The following is a 19,116-nucleotide window of genomic DNA, read 5'->3' as shown; positions in this document are numbered from 1 at the left end:
TGTCAAAAAGCATGAATCCTGTATTAAATGCATGATTATGTTGTGTTTGATGAAATCATGTTCAATGCTGAACATTTGGATCTATCGTAAAGCTGATTCAAGTTGCTGCTCAGTTTTTTGTAGGCGTGAGCTGTACTTTAGTAGTTTAGTCAGTTAGTCTAATGGACCAATACAATTTTTCAAAAAAAAAAAAAAAAAAAAAAAAGCTCAAAAGTGTTAGCCTCCCTATAACCACAAAATAAATAGATTTCAGACCTAAGTGCACAGCCTCTTCCTTCCTGTCCTGAAGGGGTTTCATTCATCACAGCCAGGGAGAGGTTTTGGAAGTCTTTTGGAAAGGGATGCAATGCAGAGAAAATTACTGAATTGTGTCTGCGTGTCACGCTTCAAACATGCTTCAAAGGTTCAGTTTGTTAGGCTGGTAACAATATTTCCTCTGAGCCTTGCAGCTCCTTTCTGACTGACATCTCCATGACAAATTTAAAGCACAAAAACATGCCACTGTGGGGCAGCCCTACATAACCGCCTCCTTTCCCGGGGTTACTACCTTTCTCTTAAACTGAACGGATGTGGAAGTTTAGAAATCCAGGCACGCTCTAAGGTCTAGCCAAATAAAACCTGAAATAAAACTTAAACTGGACAAACACTTTTGTCTGTCTTGAACTGCCATTACAGGAAAGTGAAAGTTAAAATCTACAGTATTTTACCAGTATCCTTTCAATGTGTTATCCAACAAATACCTCAGCGGTCTTCTTACAGAGGAACAATTCCTCTGGGAATCATTTTATTGTCTCGTTAAAGATTCCCCTTGGAACTGATCAAAGCATTGTAGATCTGAAAATAATTCCTTTTAAGGAGTAATATCGCAGTCTCTGCTGGGTGTCTCGTAGGCCTTCCTGTCGATCACCTTTTTGGATTTCAGGCACATGTTTTGCATCTGCATGGCCAACTGCATTACTCCAGTCCATTAAACTTCCCATCACTCCACAATGATACATTCAAATTTCCAAGGTTGAAAGTGGAAATTTTGATCCATAACCATCAACTGGCAGTGATCTGCAGAGTTTGAAGACACACTTCATCAGTCAGAGTGCGCTTGCTCCGCATCAAAACCTCTGTATATACTGTGTTTTCATCAGGGCATGCAGTTAAAGCATGAGCGCTGAAAAGTCAAAGAAATTAGGCAATATAGGCCGTTGTATTTTCCAGTTTAAGTTTCTAAAACTCATCTGATGTGTCATGCAAGATTATTTTATTCTCCAACAGGAGAGAGATAGGCCGCAGCTAAACAAAATAGCACTTTTATTTCCATTGCTTTTATATAGGAGGGCCATGCTTTTAGTTTAGTTTTTTTTTTTTTTTTTCCATAAAGGATGGTAACTTGTCTGAAACATATGAACACATACTGCTACATGAAACAAGTTTTAGTAATGTCCTGAAACTAAATACAACGGTATTGAACTAACAGTTGTTGCTGTGTCTGTTGGCTGGCTCTCTCACTGAGTTGTTAACATAAGAAGCAAAATCAGTTATGATAGGGTGTTGAACTCTTCCTTTCTGCTCTAACATTTGATCAGGTTGTTAAACGTGATGACCCCTAATTACAGTATGGTACTGTTGAGTTGCTGTCACCCCATTGAATCAACTGAGCTCTTGATACAAGAACTGATGATGCTGAATGTGACAGCTAAGCATGAGCCTTACATTTGTTTTTAGGGGCCAAAAGTTTTTGTTTAAAATGTTGACAATGTTTGAACATTGGTGTAAAATGTCTGTTTTGACTTATGATACATTATTAAAGTATTGCATAAGCTGGATCATTTTTTTTCCATCATCAATAAAAAACAGATTGCATCTGTATCACTAGAGTTTATTTTCTAAACAGAAGAATTCTGGATTAGGGCAAAGTTATATGTCAAATAAAACCCTGGATTTTTTTTTTTATTTTTTTTATTTTTTTTTTTTGACATTTTGACATTTTGAAAGTTACTGTGTTGTTAACTAAGTCTTTGGTACAAAAAAAATCTGATGTTTGACTTTCAGCTACCTGGAAGCAATTAGCCATTATTATCCCTTATTAAAACCACTGCTAACCATAAGGTAGTTAGGTACACAATGATATAAAGAGTATGCATTTTGTGTCAACATTGAAGTTATGCATGTTTGGTGATGTTCTTGTTTAAGCTATTGTTTGCTGTGTTTTGAGGCCTGTTCAGAGTCTGGTCAGTGTGCATGGGAGGTGTCTGAGACTCCACCGAGCCCTCTGGAGGGTTGATATCCTATTTTTAATGAAACATCTGTGATCTGAAAAGTCCACTTTTTAATACCAATCACATGTCTGCCTCCATCTGAGTCCATCTCAGAAACATGCAGAGGTTTTATTTTTTATTTGCATAAACCTCAACATGTGACTTACTTCAATTCTCAGCTATGCAGAGTTCTTGACTAACTGTGGGAGAAAAGGAAAGACAAAGACAACAAAGTGGAGAGAGTTGGGAAATATAAACAGAAAAGCGCCAAAAGAGTGTAAGCAAAGTGGACAACAAAAGTAAAAGGAAGAAAACAATCAGCAGATTGTTGACAGAAATTTTATTGTCTTTCTGTGCACACACTAGCTAGATGGTCAACAGCTCAAATCTAAGGAGATCCCTTCATCATGTGCAAATTCATTATCATACTCTAATCAAAATCAATATATGTGCTGGACAGCCAATTAGCAATAGGCTAAATTAATTGCAATAACTAATGATCATAGAATTCTTAGTTTGTTTATAGAAATCGCCACCATTGTCAACTTGATTAGCATATATTTTCTTTATGTACACAGAAATGTAATGCTTGCATATCTTTCTCTGTGAATTCTGAGTACCAAACCAAACTGGGCTTGTTGAGATTAAATGAATGCCATAGTAGTCTGCGCACCAGTGCCAGTATCATTCATCAAGTGTCAGGCATTGTTTCTTCATGAGCTTGACTCTCATCGACTATTACTGGTCTTTTTTTCTCAGATTTGTGTCACTGGCCACCGCAGACTTCAGGAGACTGTTAAGATTTGTACAGATTGAAGTCATAAAATTCACAAATGTATGAAAGAATTGGAGGGCTCCATTGGGTCTGCCGCTAAATCAAGCGGCATGACAACTGGCGCTGACTCATTCCAACCTTGAGAATCAGTTAGGATGGCCAAATCATGATTCAAATCAGGCTAAAAGTTGCATAGTATATTCCCAGTACAAGTCTTCATTGTGTTAACATGCAATAACTGACACAAACTAACATCATACTATTTAATCACTAGAGTGTTTTTGGAGTTTGGAATGTACCGAGGGCATTTGTCTCCTTTTTTCTCTCTTTGGAAATATACCTACTTTCAGTATACTTTCTACTCTCATTTAAACAAGCATCATCCATATTAGCTATTTATATGACATGACATTGTCCCTAAATTGAATTGGTGTTCGCACTATACATAGAAATGACTATAATGATGTATATAAATGTATATAATTTCATCTTGAGAATAGAAAGGATTGCTGATGTATGAAAGTTGCCATACCAACCACTCACAGCTTGTCGGATTACAGCTACTTATTAGACAAGCAAGTCTGTAGTGGCAAACTGTCTGCTCCAGTGTTTGTCAAGCAATTTTCTGGATGCAATTAGCAGACAGCTGGGGCCTGTCATGTGCATTCCACTGTAGCACAACTACCTTTTTGTTAGAAATGCTGCCCACCCAGAGGGACAGACCTGTTCTTCATCAGTACTTCATCAGTCACTGTAGCCTATGTTTTTTCGTTCTCAGAACCTCTCAAAGGGAAGAAGATCTGTAACATCCTTATTAAAACAGGGGAACGCTCTATTAGATTTAAAGCTCCATTAACCATATTTTTAAGTAAAGATACACCCACCCCTCTTATCAGTCTAAATCTCAAATTCAGGCTGCAATAGACATAAGCATCCCATCCTCAATAACTGAAGTCCCGCAGACTCGCCTGATTTCCCCAAATTCGCTCCAGGTGTTAGGTATGGCCACTGGTGGGAAATCTTCATAGCCCACAGGAAGTGACACATTGAAACTTACGAGTGAAACACACATAAACCGCGAGTGAGCACTTCATCCTGAGAGGGCTGAACTCACCAATGATGGGCTGGCCCTGCTGCAAAAATTTCCACTCTTCCCTGTCCACTAAGAAATTTAGGTTTTAGGAGCGTGCAGTTTATTGACGTCACATTACATGATTGCAGGGTAATGAAACGCTCAAAAAATTCAAATGGTTAGTTCCTGCTGCCAATAGAGGCCACCGAAGTGCAACGTCGCCTGCAGCTTCTGGATCAAGTTTCTGCTTCTGACTCATAGTATACTATCTTAATGAGGTCATGCCAAAATTCACATCACATATTTCTGCTTGTTTGAATAGGTGCAAGAGAGTGGATAGTCTTGCATCTGTGAAATTGGGTCAAACTGCAAGATTTCTGACATGTTTAGTTGTTTAGAATCCAGGATCTTTATGCTTCAACTCTGGCATAGGCCTTATTATCATTCATATTGTCACCCTTCCAAATCTCACTGATGATGTAAAGGTGACTCCAGTCTTTCTGGTAAAGACACTTCCATGCAGTATTAATATATGCAGTGTATATATACTTGAGTCTACTGTGTCAAACATATAGCTCAAATTGTGCCTCTCCATTGGCTGAAAAGTGTTTTTCACTACTCTTCAAGCTGTTGATCTTGTGCTGATCTGCTGACTGTTTGGCTCAGCCTGAGCAGCCTGCTTCTGATTAACTTTGATGCTGTTGATCTAATGTCTGGCTGGAGTGGATACATATCCTTCTTCATTTCTCTCTTGTATGTGGCCAACAAACAAGACATGTAAATAAGAAAAAGATCAAGAAGCAGTCCTGGGAAGCAGTTGTCCAGTGTTACAGTGACCAGACCAAGGTCATGGAATCTCTTGGTTGTAATATTGCATGTAGTTTCTGAGTGCTTCCAGCTCTGTGCTCAACATACTTTATCAAGGCACATTTCTGAGACAGATGCTCTATATTTTCAGCTGTGAGAACTTTTAGATTCAAGACACAGACAGATAATGCAACACATATTTTCCACTCTAACACTTAAAAGACCATCAAGGCAGCCAGTCTACCTCCAAGGTTTATTCCGTCAGCCATCCTGTATTTTACTCGGTAATGAGAGATCCCAGGTTTTACTGTTACTTCACTTTGCCGTCTTGTAAAATCTTATGGAATTTTACATGGCATACCTCTGTAACCCTTTGCAAGCTCCCATCTGTTGGATCTAAACTTGCTACCGTATAGACCTAGATTTCCAAACTATTGTGAGTCCCGCATATAACTGGCGCAATGCCTTGCAAACATGTTTTGTCTAATTGTTTAACGTGTGAAGATATTCTGTTTTTCATATGTTTTTATATTTGACTTACAGAAAGCAATTTGGACTATGTCCAATTTGAGAGGTACCTGAAAATAAGGCACAGTGTTGATGATTTTGCTGTCATTGCCTCCCCCGTCATTGGTTCTTGGCCTCATAAGGCTGCTTAATCAAATTGTTACTCCTTTTTGCCCATATGTTAAGGAAAAAATTAAAAAAAAAAAAAAAAAAACATGCTGTAGCTGGAGGCAAGTAAACACTGAGTCCAGGAAAACAGGTTACTGGGTCGGGCTCGAGGAATAGACTGCAAGAGACTGTGCTCTGTTTGGGTTAGTCATATTACAGTTGTGTGTGATCCAAAGGAGTTGATTGCTCCCATTACATTGCTCCTCATCATAACAGCAAAAAGCTCTTAGTAGTGTTAGCCAGAGATGAGCTCATTAGCGATTCTCTGGAAGACACTGACAGAACTAATTTGTGGATTACTATTAAACCAATTTAAACAGTCTCCTGTCGTGCACAGGGAGAATTTTTTCCTTTCATTTCTTTGACAATCTGTTTCCAACAATGATAAACACTTGAGTGTTATCAAGTAATGAGTTAAAATGAGTATGCTTTGAAGCCCCAGTGTACTATATTGACAACAGATTATTGGCTGATGTGAATACATCCAATGAACAAGAGCACGCACTGCCATATGTGTTGGTGGTTCGTATTTGTTTCCACAGCACTTAGTTTCGCCACAGCGCAGTGCAGTGGTCATCAAGAGGAAATTTTTGTTCAGGCAGCAAGTGGTATGACACTACAAACGTACACCTGCACAATGTAATTTTTTCTGTTCTTTATTGAGCAGTGTCTAATGAAGAAAACAAGGTAAAATTGGTATTGTTGTGACAATTTAAGTCACAACAATAGTTAGCTATTATAACTGACACTTTTTCCACCTATTTTCCTCACCTAATCTTGCATTTAATTTTCACTGACTCTTTGCTCATTCAAAAGAACTATATTTCAGTACCATATTGTAACAGAATGGAAGCAAAGGGAAGATTAAGTAGCAATTTAGTATTTTAAGAGGAATTTTTTGGAAGGCCTCTATAGGCTGTCCAAGCATCATTAACATTTTAAAATTTATTCATACAGTGGAATGCAGAGCAGGAGAGAGTAAGAGAGACAAGAGAGAAAGTTGTGGGACAACAGGTGTAGCTCCTGTTGGGTGCTTTAACCACCCAACAGGAGCAATTTTTATGACAAATACAACATAAGTAACAGAGGACAAGATAGCAATCCATTTATTATGCAAGCAAAGTAAGGACAGCTTCAATAGGTAGAGACAGAAATGGTGATTTTTCTGATTGCCATGAATAGTCTCTGCTTTCCCTTTCTTTCCTGTCACATTCTTCCCCTCCATTTCTATCTGTGTGCCATGTGGCAACATAAAATCTGTATTTGTTTCTTTCAGTGCACTGAATCATACATGAATCATAGTCTGTGAGGTAGGAAGAAAAGTAACCTGAGAAGGATCCAGCAGATGTGAAAGGCTTATATATGATGGTACAGGGTCTATTTCTGTTCAAGGAGACTTTTACAAGCCTCAGCTACCAAATGAAACTTAGGATATTGCTTTGAATAATCCTAAACCAGGTGTGCTTGGTGTGAACTGTGTTTTGAACATAATGACATGAGATTTTACTGGTAGCTGAAGCAAATATAGCTCATGACCCCATTTGTCACATATCATCACCTCTCTCTATTCAGACTGTTCTGTCAGAAAATGTTGTATATGAATGATTCAGTTGAGCTTTATTGGTTCTTTGAACATGAAGTTACAACAAACAAAGAAATACTGAATCACGCACATCCCCCAAAAATCTAGTACCCATGTCACAGACTGAGCATGACCACAAGAAAAAGAAAAGTCTGAACACTTATTCATCCACACAGAGTTGAATCGAGGGCAGCTGGACTTGTTTGTAGATTCTCGAGATGTTTCACTTTTCATCCAAGAGGCTTGGATGTCCATGTCCAGCGTATCACATGAGATCTCCATGATGCTTGGATGAGAAGTGAAAAAAAAAAAAAAAAATTCTACATGCTATGAACAACCCAGACTGCAAAAGATGATCAGGCAAAATATCATCATAAACCTCATTTTAAAAACAGAAGGAAAAGGCAAAGATGAACAGGAGAGACCCCAGATCCTCAACTCAATTCTTCATTCGCACTATCTGGTAATAAGGTATTCAGAGTGTATTTCCAAAAACCAGCCCCCTCTATGTGGTAAATCTAACTTTTCTATCCCCCCAAATCTGAAACATGACAAGCCACATCCACCCTTTTAGAAATGAGCAGCCACTGCATTTCCATTCCTGATGGTGCATCTGTGCTCAGTAAATCATATCATAGATCTTAAGGTCATAGGATAACTGGACACTGGATAACATAAATCACATTTCAACTGGTTCAAGAGATAACTTCCTCTTACTCTACGCATCTTTTTAGTTTTTGGATCTTCAAAAGTTTTGCACTTTATGGAGAGGGAGCATTGAATGGAACTGCCACACGGACAGTAACCATAGGGAACGTTATTGCAGAACTGTGAGGGGGAAGACGGGTGCTTGTCTGCTTTACTAGGATGTTTTTGGGCCTTCTGTGTGCTATCTGGGGAGGCATGCTGAAGATTTCCATTAGAGAAGGCTCAGAACTCTAAACCCTTAGTGAGAGCTCCAAATACTTTTCCTCAAGTACATTTGTGATTGAAATGTTGAAGTTAGTGCAGGAGTGTGACCTCTTTCTGGCTCCAGCAGCTGTCTCTAGAAGTTAAAACACTCCGACTGTCATCCCAACCAGGGAGATGAACGATGAATGAATCATTCCAGTGCCTTTCAATCTACATGCTGCTCTACTCTCCATATGTCTGCATGTATCATCAAATCCAAGCTATTTGCAGGCAGGCGAAAAAATGCAGCTGGTGTCCCAACAGATCTATTTACTGCATCATTTCATTTGTGGCCAATTGGCATTTGACAAGCTATTCACACAGCTTAGTCCTTGTCATTTTTTTTTTTTTTAATCTCTTCTTTTTCCGCTTTGCCTTGCCGCAGAGAGCAAAAGGTTCTCTTTTTGGTGGCCAGACAGCAAATACAGAGGTGGACTCTACTCTCTGTTCCAGAATGTCTCATCAGAGTGAGACGCAGACTAAGCTGAGACAGCCTTTTTGAAATCAACTGGCATGTCTTCAACACAGCTGGACTGGCAGTGAACAGGAGGCTAGGGAATAAAGAGTTTGGGCCCAACTGCAAGCTCACCGGGGCCATTTTCAAGTACAGTATCAAGACCTTTTGCTTTGACTTAGATAGCATTACCTTAGTTGGCTTTGTGGTTAATTACAGTAGTTGTGGCAAGATGTTTTTGTTGTTGTTGTTGTTGTTGTCGTCATCGTTTTGTTTGTTTGTTTGTTTTTTCCTGAATACCCAGGATATTCCTACCAAGTGTAGTATTTTATTTGGTTGATTTGAAATTGGGCAAGAATTATGCAGCTGTGTCTGTGTGTGTATGCATGCACAGCTGTCATTTGATGCATTATACACATTTACACTATGCATGAACTCAGGACAAATGTCTAATAATAGTTGAAAATTGCATAATGCATCACTAAGGCTCTTTTTATTATTAAACACATACAATATCAGTATGAATAGCAAAGCACCCTGTGCACTTAGAAGGCAGTGGTAAGAGGTTTCCAAAAGGAATGCACTTGATCAGCACTATTTGAGCTGCTCCAGCACAATGCTTTAATAACTGTTCTTCCTGTATGTTTATGTGCGTTTTATTTCAAGTGTGTTCTCAACGCCATACAGTTTAAAACCTTTTTCTTAGACTTCTAGTTTAGGCGCCATTATTCACAGGGAATGGCATGTTTTTGTTACATTGTTTTCATTTTATTTTTTTGACAAAGAATGCAAATGCAGCATGAAAATATCTGAAACATTTGATGAAACAGGACCTCTGACACGATATAACTATCCTTAAAAGGCACAGATGACAGATTTTAAAGCAACGCCAAGGAGTTTTTCACTGGTTATGAAATAGTCCTAATTTAATACAGATGACTCTATATGACCTACATAAGCAAATGAGATCATCAGCAAGAAGATTGACTGTTTCTGTAGTTTGTCTGAATGCCTGGGTCGGTGTCCCCGTGGGATCAGACGAAGCAATTTACAGGACATAAAGTGGTGGCCCATATTAACTGTTAGATCCCGCTCCATAGTTAACCAGTCTTGTCCTCTGCGCCTTTGTTGTCTCTTACCTTGGCCATGTTTGGCTCCTCTGCCCTCCGTTCAGATCGAGCTGTCACCCCTCTAGCTGGCTAACGCTAACTAGCCTCCAACCCAAAAAGTTACTGGTTTTTTTTGTTTGTTTGTTTGTTTTCTGCACGAAATATCCGTACTTACTCACAGTTTTGGAGAAAATTGGAAATTTTTGGTAAAATACTAAAATTGCATTCAAGAACTATAAAAGCCAAGGAAAAATCAAAGCCTAGATAGTCAGCGTTTTGGTGAGCAAGTGTTCATGTAAATGGATTTTTACGTGGCTTGAGCTGAGATTGAAGTGAGATGAGAGATGCAGAGGTTTGAAACACCATTTTTCAGTGAAACAGCCAGTGGGAATATTCCAGTACTGTCATGCTGGAAGGCAGAGGTGTTGTCCACAATTCATTAAATCTATATAAGTATGCTATTAATCTGGGCAGTCATTGTGTCAACATTAATGATTATTCCCTATTCTTTCTATTTTGGGATATAGCCTGCATTTTGTGTTTTTTTTTCCCCAAGAAACATTCCAAGCTCAAGAGGTGGACTAAGCACATGGAATGCTGTGAGGCTGATCATATCTGTATTCCTGTCTTTTGTTCCATTCACCCAGATGGGCCTGTCCCGGGCCTTATAAATGGGATCTACCTACGCAGTCTGTCAAACAGACTGGCTAGAGGGAAAATGAATGAACAGACAAGGAGTCTGAGGGAGAAAGATATAAATAGAGTGTTACATTTTCTAATTTTTTATTGTTGATGGCAGTTTTAACAATTTAAAAGTGCAATAGGAGAACTGACTCAGCAGATAAAAAGCTAACTCAATACAAAGGAAAAAATCTGTCACTTTCAAATAAGTGCTGCACAGAGCACTGAACATTTTGTAGAAATCGAAGGCTACATCTAAATTAGATGACATGTTTAATTTACCTCAAGATCTTAGGCCAGTTGCACATTTCTTGATAGGAACTAACTTTTTTGTGTAGTATGACGCGCATACTCATCCATTTGGCACTTTAATATGAACTTTATAGCTGCTTCTTATGAAATCGTTTAATTTTCAAACAAATATTGGGTAACAACACTTCAAAAACAACAGGTTTTCTGTGAAATTAGGGTTAGAGCTTTACCTATAGCCCATTCACAGTATGAATGCATAAAGATAAGCAGAGGTTAGGCAGATCCTGTGGGGTCACGCATCAATCACCACTAGCAACAGACAACACATTTCTGTTTCACTGACCAGTGACTCACAACATAAATCCCTCTCACTGATGACCCAGGTGTCTCATTCAGGCAGACATTTGCCACAGAGTTGAGAGTTTAGCCTTGGAGACTTTCCCCTCTGCTCCCCTCCCCACCTCTCATGTGGATGTTCTCTTCCCTCTCAGCTTGTACGCTACAGTATGGAACATCCTGGTTTTTTAACGTCTGTGAATGCTCAGCTCTGTACAGCTTGAATGATGTCTAGTGGGAGGACAAGACTGTTGCCTCTCATATCTTCAAAAGCCTCAACATTTGTTCATACCACCCTTCACAGATGAACATTTTCTGTCATCCAGAATGCCAATATTTCACACAAATGTTCAGCCCTGAAAATCTAACCAGCTTTGAACTGTTGATTTGTGATCGTTTGTCCGTGGTATGGCAGCAAGCCTGACAATAACTTAGATTATGTAACATCCGTGACACACCAAGTAAATCATAATACAGCCGTACAATTCCGCAAATCCCTGAAGATTTTTGAATGAGACATTCGTTTACCAAAAAGAGCAAAACGGAAATGAAGATTCAGCCCACAATTTATACATGTGTATGTTTCTGTGTTCATAACTATGTCTTGGAGAAGGTTTAAAAAATTATGCCAAAAGTATATAACATTTCCGTGCGAATAATATAGTTTGGAAAACTATATATCAAATGTAAAATGGATGTCTGGCATTGCATATGAAATTCTCAAAGAGGAATCAAGCCTCAGAAGAGTGTGTTTCTCAGAAGCATGAAGTTGAGGAGAGACAGCGTGACACCATGCTGCAGGTATAGGTCCATCAGTGGACAACAAGCTTGGACTTCTAACCCTGAAGGCCTCCAAAACCTCCAGTCATCATCAGCTCAGATGTTGCTTTAGCTTCGGTGAACAAAGGTTGAAGGTTGAACAAATGGAATGTGAAGGATTAGAAATATGTTTGCTGCAAGTGCAGAACTTCACTGTTCTCCTAAATGAGGTTAGCGCCTATTGAAGAGGTCTGCGATTTTGCTCCAGCTCCCAATAGTGTGTTTACATGGAGGACAAACTGAGTATAAATGTCTCCAGGTGATTACAAGGTCTAATGGCTTTGGATGGCAGTTGATGAAGAGAGCCAAAGTTGCTAATGCAGCTGCTCTCTGACCCTCTTAAGTTTTAAGGAGCTATTTTAGCAGCCAAGGGGCAGGACCCAGACATCTTGGCTATAGTTGATTAAGTTCAGTGAGCAGGGGGTCAAAGTGAAAGAAGAGTCATGGAAGAAGATAGCAGACCTAGTAAAGTGAGCTGTCAAATAATGGGGTTCGTGGGAGATTTTAAAGCATTTTTATATGTAAAACAATCCCCCTCTACCTACATTTAAGTACCAAAGGGAAGGCAAACATGTGTTCACACATGCTTGTGTGGGTGTATGTTTGTGCCTTGCTGGCTGCATTTCTGGTTAACTCCTCTGTCCAAGCGTTCCACACACACATGGAAATCCTCTCTGTGGCTATAGGACAGGAGCTGCTACAAGGATCACCATCAAGGGGAGATTATATCCACCCCAGTTTAGTCAGTGTGTGTTTGAGTCATCCTCAGACCTCAGGAGTTGAGACTCCCTTTCCCAGCAGAGGTATTTGCTTGCTGATATGAGATGTATAAATATGTCCAAATAAGATAAGTACATGAACAAATAAAAAAAATAATAATCTGTTTATTTAAATATTCCTTTGTTTGTCTAAGGATGTGTCATTCATTGGCCAAGATGCCTGCTGTTCTATTCTAGGGTTAAGGGTGAGATTAGGGCCGTCTTTACAGGTTGTGCATTTTCATCTACCTAAAATTTATAGCAATCCCTTAAATGACCATTAATGGCAAGTTGGCATTTCTAAATCTCTACTTTTCCCACTCTTCCACTTATTGTTTTTATGCTAATGTTTGATTATATTTCATCATTGTTTGCCCGCTCTCAGCGCCCACCACATGCCTGACTGTCCTGGTAGGGCGTTCCCTCTTTGTGTAGGCCCTCCCTAAGATTAGTCTTTTTTTTTTCCCAGAGGGGTTTTAATGGGAGTTGGTCCTTGTTCTCACTGAGGATCTAAGGTTAGGGGGTGTTGTTTCATTTGTTGTTTTCATTTACTGTTTCATAATGTGGGCGTTGTGAGTCCCTTTGAGACTTTAATTCAGTGTGATTAAGGACTATGTAAACAATTTGGACTTTAAATAATTGGTGTTTTAGTGCCGTGGGGTGGTATGACATGCAAGCTTGAAAATAAAATAAAAACGCAACCATTTCTCTCACCTCTTTTAACCCTTTCTCTGGGTTAATCACATAGTCTTGAGTCAGGCCACAGCCATCCATTTCATATGCTTCAGTTGGAGTTATGAATGTGTATCACGAGCCTCACTCTGAACCTCAAATGGAAGGTTTCCCATCGCTATTGATGCTGATTGGCTGCCACAGCGTTGAGGTAATGCTCCCTCACCCCGCTCTGCTCAACTGGCTGATGGGAAGAGATGAGATAATGCTCCCTGCTCACTAAGAAATATAGAGAAGAGGTGATTGTGTGTATATGTGTGTGTGTGTGTGTGTGTGTGTGTGTGTGTGTGTGTGTGCGCAGCATCCACACACGTTAGGTAGCGTGTATGGTGTGTGTGGTATTACATGTGTGTATACAAATCTCCTCTAAGTGGGGGTGGGGTGTGTGTGCTGATCTTATTTTATTGTAGGGTGGTTGCCTTATTAATCTGTAAACAATTGACTCACCATGACTTTCGCTTGGGACACACAGTGCTGATTAAACAAAGTTATATAACAAAGTTCACATTAGGAATATTCAAGGTTTGTGATAAATGACAGGTATGGAAAATCAAGAATTTCTGCGGAAAGCACGTTATGGCTTTCAGCCATTGTGATGCTACTCATGTTGCTTCTTTAGGGAAGCAGGTGTGCTATTACACAACTGGGTCTTCAGAGCAGAATCAAGCCTTGCAGACATCCTGAAATGGAGAGCAATGGTTCATACAGTTCCTGGATCTTATTATCCGCATTCTGATTACCCAAAAACTTGACATGACACCATCTTTTTTTTTCTCTCTTTCTTCCTTTCTGTCTCTCCTAGCTGCTGACTGGGACCCTGGATGGGAAGCTGAGACTGTTTCAGCCCAGTGGTGGGGCCTGTCTGTCTCATGATAGTGCTGCTGTGCAAAGCATCCCCAGCGTGGCTTTGTAATTACAGCAGGCTACAGCGGAGCCCATGCAGGTTTCATTAAAACAGCTCCAACCCCTGGCTAAGATTTGCCTGTGAGTGGAGATTTTAAGAGTTTTTTTTTTGGTTTGGATTGTATTTTAGAAGCCAGATTGAGTCCCAGTTGTCAACATTAGCAGTAAAAACGAAATGCCTCCAATCTCACCCATTCTTTAGTCATCTTAAAGCATTTTGATATTTCAGGTCTTTTCAGTAAGTGTTTATAAGCATATAAGATTTAAAAATGTGATTTTTTTCACTATTTCAATGGATCGTCTAGTCTCAATATTGTATCATGCTGCATAGTATGTAGAACACATGTAATCTATGACTGTGACTGTGACCACTGTATGTGGGCTGTAACAGCATAACACACGGGGCTTATGACATCAACTGGGTGCAACCTCAATGGCTGCCAGAAACACAGATGCTACTACTGTTCATACTGACACACCCGTCCACATTTATTGAGCTTTACAATTGTTTTTCTCTCTCTTGGTCAAGTCAGTTAAATTGGTCAGATAAACTGTGCTTAAATAGAACAGTAAAATTAAAGTAGAACTCAAACTGACTGTAATTTAAAACCTTAGACTGAATATATCTGGTTGTACTGAAAACACTGAATACAATATGACAATTATTTAAGGTAAAAACGATGTAGCTAAGAGTTTTACCACCACATGTTATGCCAAGGAATCTGCTGGTAATTACAGGGAAAGCATGGAGTTGTAAAAAATCGAAATGGTTTCATTATGAAGCATTTTCTGTCACATCCAAAGTGTTTTTAAATTTTTGTCAGAAAATTTACAGACACTGTATTGAAGTTGATGGACCTGAAAACTACTTTATTCAATGGTATTGCTGTCATTATTTGGTATTTTTGATTTGTTTGTAAGTTGTCCAGTATGTTTTATAAAGTTTATACCTGTTTCTTAGCAGGCCGTTACCGGGTAAGAGCATCAACTCGTTTAGCTATCTGCTGTAATTGATGGCACCCAGTTGTTGCTATGATCAGTCCAGATAATTCACCAGATTCATTCAATTAAATTACCTCTTGGTGTATGTTCAACAGTGTACTATTAACCCTAGCTCCCTTTTAAACTGGAGCCAGTCCCATCCAGAATTATTTCCCCCCAGAATTTAATTGGCCTGGATTCAGTTCTTAATTCTCACCCACTTAAAGGTTTTCCTCTATAAAAATCTTAAACAGTGTTTAAAAAAAAAAAAATGCGATGCACCTGGAATTTATGGTCCCATTTTGTTGCTTGGTGGTGCACTTTTTCTTAGTCCTGTGAGTAGGTAAATAAATGTATCACATAACAATATTTCCAATGGGGTTTTGATAGGAGAAAATGCTCTCAAACATCAACAGTAATCAAGTTCCTGTCAGTCCCTCAGAATCAAACAGCAAGGGATTTATTTTGAGGCTCACCACTTTCCACCAATGTTTCAGCAATCATACAGGCAGAAATCCATCACAAAAGAGGCAGAGAAACCAGTTTCTCATGTGAATAGACCAACAGACTTCAACAGACCACAGGCTAGGCTTTCTTATCTTGTATGGATATACATTTTTTTTCCTCTGGGAAATAGAAATGGGAGATAGGAAGGTATCTTGCCCCTGCTCTTCCTATACTATCACTATAGTTGTTGCTGCCTACACATGTAACCCACAGATGGATATAGTAAGTTCATATTCTTATGGGGGCCGTCGAAAGCCTTTCTGGGAAATGTTGGAAACCTCTAACTAAAGCAGAAGCGGATGAAGCAGTGTGAGGGAATTTGGGGACGATAAAAACATCAGTCAGTGCACAAAGTAACTTTACACAATAACCCTTGGATGTACTGAACATCACAGACTGATTATATCTAACAGTCTAAGAGTATTTGTGGGTGGAAATTTCCATGAAGTACCAAGATATTTTGTGTGCCTACAGTCTGCCTGTCTGTCTGTGTATCTATATCTGTTTACTGCTACCCTATTTCAAAAGGATGTTGTGTTTGGATGCACTGTCAGACGCTGATACCAGAAAGATAAATCCACTGAGAGGGCGCCAGGTTTAAACTTGGTCGGAGGGAAGTGAATTTTCAGACGACTGCTCATCTTTCCTTTTCCCCCTGTCCAATATTCTGCATTTCATCTTTTCAATCTTTCTGGACTGTGTGGCTTAATTGATACCAAAGCAGATCATCTCTGTGTACCATCAAGCTTAGTTATACATAGTTGTATGTCAGATGAAATGCAGCTGTGAATTTGCATGATATACAGTATATTGCCAGACTGACTTTCCTTCCCAACTAACACTAATCTTGTACATTAAAGCGGAAAAATTATGGGGCAGTGCATATTTTATGTCATTTGCCACATTTCTGCACGCACGTGTGTGTTTGTTATGCCACAGTGATAGGTATGTGCTGGCAAGGTTGACTCCGCCTTGTCACGGCGAGCTTTAGTGTTCCTGTGAGCAAAGACTTCACTGGAACAAAACATAATAAATTGTCTTCAGAGTAAATTTATGAAGCCATGTTCTTCCTCTGTTTTCATGTGGTGGATTCCTTGATATAGCCCAAGTAACACAACTGGAGTGAGGACTTCAGTAGATTTCCTTTAATGAATTAATCCACCATGCTGGGGACAGCAGGCAGCGCTAAATGTGTTTTAAGGATTCGAAGACTCAACTTACTATGAGTGATATGTTGGTGCATAGCTGTTCCTTGTCTGTGTGAGGTCATTTGGCTGCTCGTTGATTTCACCAGAAAAGAATGATGTGTTTAGACTTGCAAATAAAACTATTTCAAGGACAACCACACCCAGACATCATAAGCAATCTGGTACAGAGGTTGGGCCTTTACAACACTTTGTCATACAGGATGACAGAGGGAAGAAGAGAGGAGAATTTAGTGTGCCTCCAAGTTCTTCTGGGTACTAGGACAAAGGATATGACAGGCATGAACAGAGCAGTGTGTCATGTCTGGAGAACATACAGTGCTGGACTATAATTTCGATGTTGGACTGTTGTTAGTGGTCTTCTGTGGATGGTTTTCTCTGACAATTTAGTTATTAATCTTGGGTCTGTGCTTACTTTTATTGTGAAGTTTTGAGTTGATGATACATGGGGAGATTTTGGGGGGCAATTTGGGGCAAAATTTGCTGGCAATGGGCAATGAGTATGAGCAACTAGGCAAAGAGGCCAACGGGCAAATTTAACTGACTATTGACAGCTGGAATGGATGAAATAACAGACACTGCTGTCATCACTGTCATCTTGGTTTCACCTTTTCTACTGAAAAGTTAATATTGAGTAATTTCATTAAGGTTCACTTCACTCTCAGAACATATATAGATAGTGCCAGTCAAAAGTTTAGATACACCCTCAATTCAATGTTTTTTTCTTTATTATTTTCTACATTGTACTGTAGATTAATACTGAACACATCAAAACTATGAAAGAACACATATGGAATTATATAGAAATCAAAAAAGTGATAAACAATCCAGAATAGGTTTTAATAATAAAAAATAAAGAAAAAGCATTCAATGAGAGGGTGACTGGTATATATATATATATATATATATATATATATATATATACACTATATTACCAAAAGTATTCGCTCACCTGCCTTTACTCATACTATGAACTGAAGTGCCATCCCATTCCTAACCCATAGAGTTCAATATGATGTCGGTCCACCTTTTGCAGCTATTACAGCTTCAACTCTTCTGGGAAGACTGTCCACAAGGTTGAGGAGAGTGTTTATAGGAATTTTTGACCATTCTTCCAAAAGCGCATTGGTGAGGTCACACACTGATGTTGTTCATCCACACCAGACTCTGTCATCCATGTCTTTATGGACCTTGCTTTGTGCACTGGTGCACAGTCATGTTGGAAGAGGAAGGGGCCCGCTCCAAACTGTTCCCACAAGGTTGGGAGCATGGAATTGTCCAAAATGTTTTGGTATCCTGAAGCATTCAAAGTTCCTTTCACTGGAACTAAGGGGCCAAGCCCAGCTCCTGAAAAACAACCCCACACCATAATTCCTCCTCCACCAAATTTCACAGTCGGCACAATGCAGTCTGAAATGTACCGTTCTCCTGGCAACCTCCAAACCCAGACTCGTCCATCAGATTGCCAGATGGAAAAGCGTGATTCATCACTCCAGAGAACGCGTCTCCACTGCTCTAGAGGCCAGTGGCGGCGTGCTTTACACCATTGCATCCGACGCTTTGCATTGCACTTGGTGATGTGTGGCTTGGCTGCAGCTGCTCGGCCATGGAAACCCATTCCATGAAGCTCTCTGCGTACTGTACTTGGGCTAATCTGAAGGTCACATGAAGTTTGTAGCTCTGTAGCAATTGACTGTGCAGAAAGTCGGCGACCTCTTTGCACTATGCGCTTCAGCATCCGCTGACCCCTCTCCGTCACTTTACGTGGCCTACCACTTCGTGGCTGAGTTGCTGTTGTTCCCAAACGCTTCCATTTTGTTATAATAGAGCTGACAGTTGACTGTGGAATATTTAGGAGCGAGGAAATTTCACGACTGGATTTGTTGCACAGGTGGCATCCTATGACAGTTCCACGCTGGAATTCACTGAGCTCCTGAGAGCGGCCCATTCTTTCACAAATGTCTTGTTTCACAGTCTGCATGCCTGAGTGCTTGATTTTATACACCTGTGGCCAGGCCAAGTGATTAGGACACCTGATTCTGATCATTTGAATGGGTAAGCGAATACTTTTGGTAATATAGTGTATATATATATACGTACATACATACATATAGGTCATTGTCCTTGTAATAAAAGCAACTGTAAGGAGAGTATTTTTTTTTTTTCATTCAAAACTGACAGACTTGGAAAATTCACTGATCGCTTGCTAGACATTGCACTAGAAGTGGAGAAGCAGCAAAACATTGGCATGGCAGCAGGTGGCAGGCC

General features: G+C 39.6%; 1 protein-coding gene across 1 annotated transcript in view; it reads left to right on the top strand.

The window, feature by feature from the left end:
* The window catches only part of wdr27 (WD repeat domain 27), a 59,228-nt gene extending 45,063 nt beyond the window's left edge, over positions 1 to 14,165 (top strand). The window contains exon 24 of the mRNA XM_030071117.1: positions 14,055 to 14,165. Coding sequence (XP_029926977.1) covers positions 14,055 to 14,165 — 111 coding nt within the window. The remainder of the gene's footprint in view (positions 1 to 14,054) is intronic.
* The last annotated feature ends 4,951 nt before the right edge of the window (positions 14,166 to 19,116 follow it).

Source organism: Myripristis murdjan, chromosome 15, assembly GCF_902150065.1.
Source record: "Myripristis murdjan chromosome 15, fMyrMur1.1, whole genome shotgun sequence".
NCBI lineage: Eukaryota > Metazoa > Chordata > Actinopteri > Holocentriformes > Holocentridae > Myripristis > Myripristis murdjan.
This window is presented reverse-complemented; position numbering and strand designations above follow the sequence as displayed.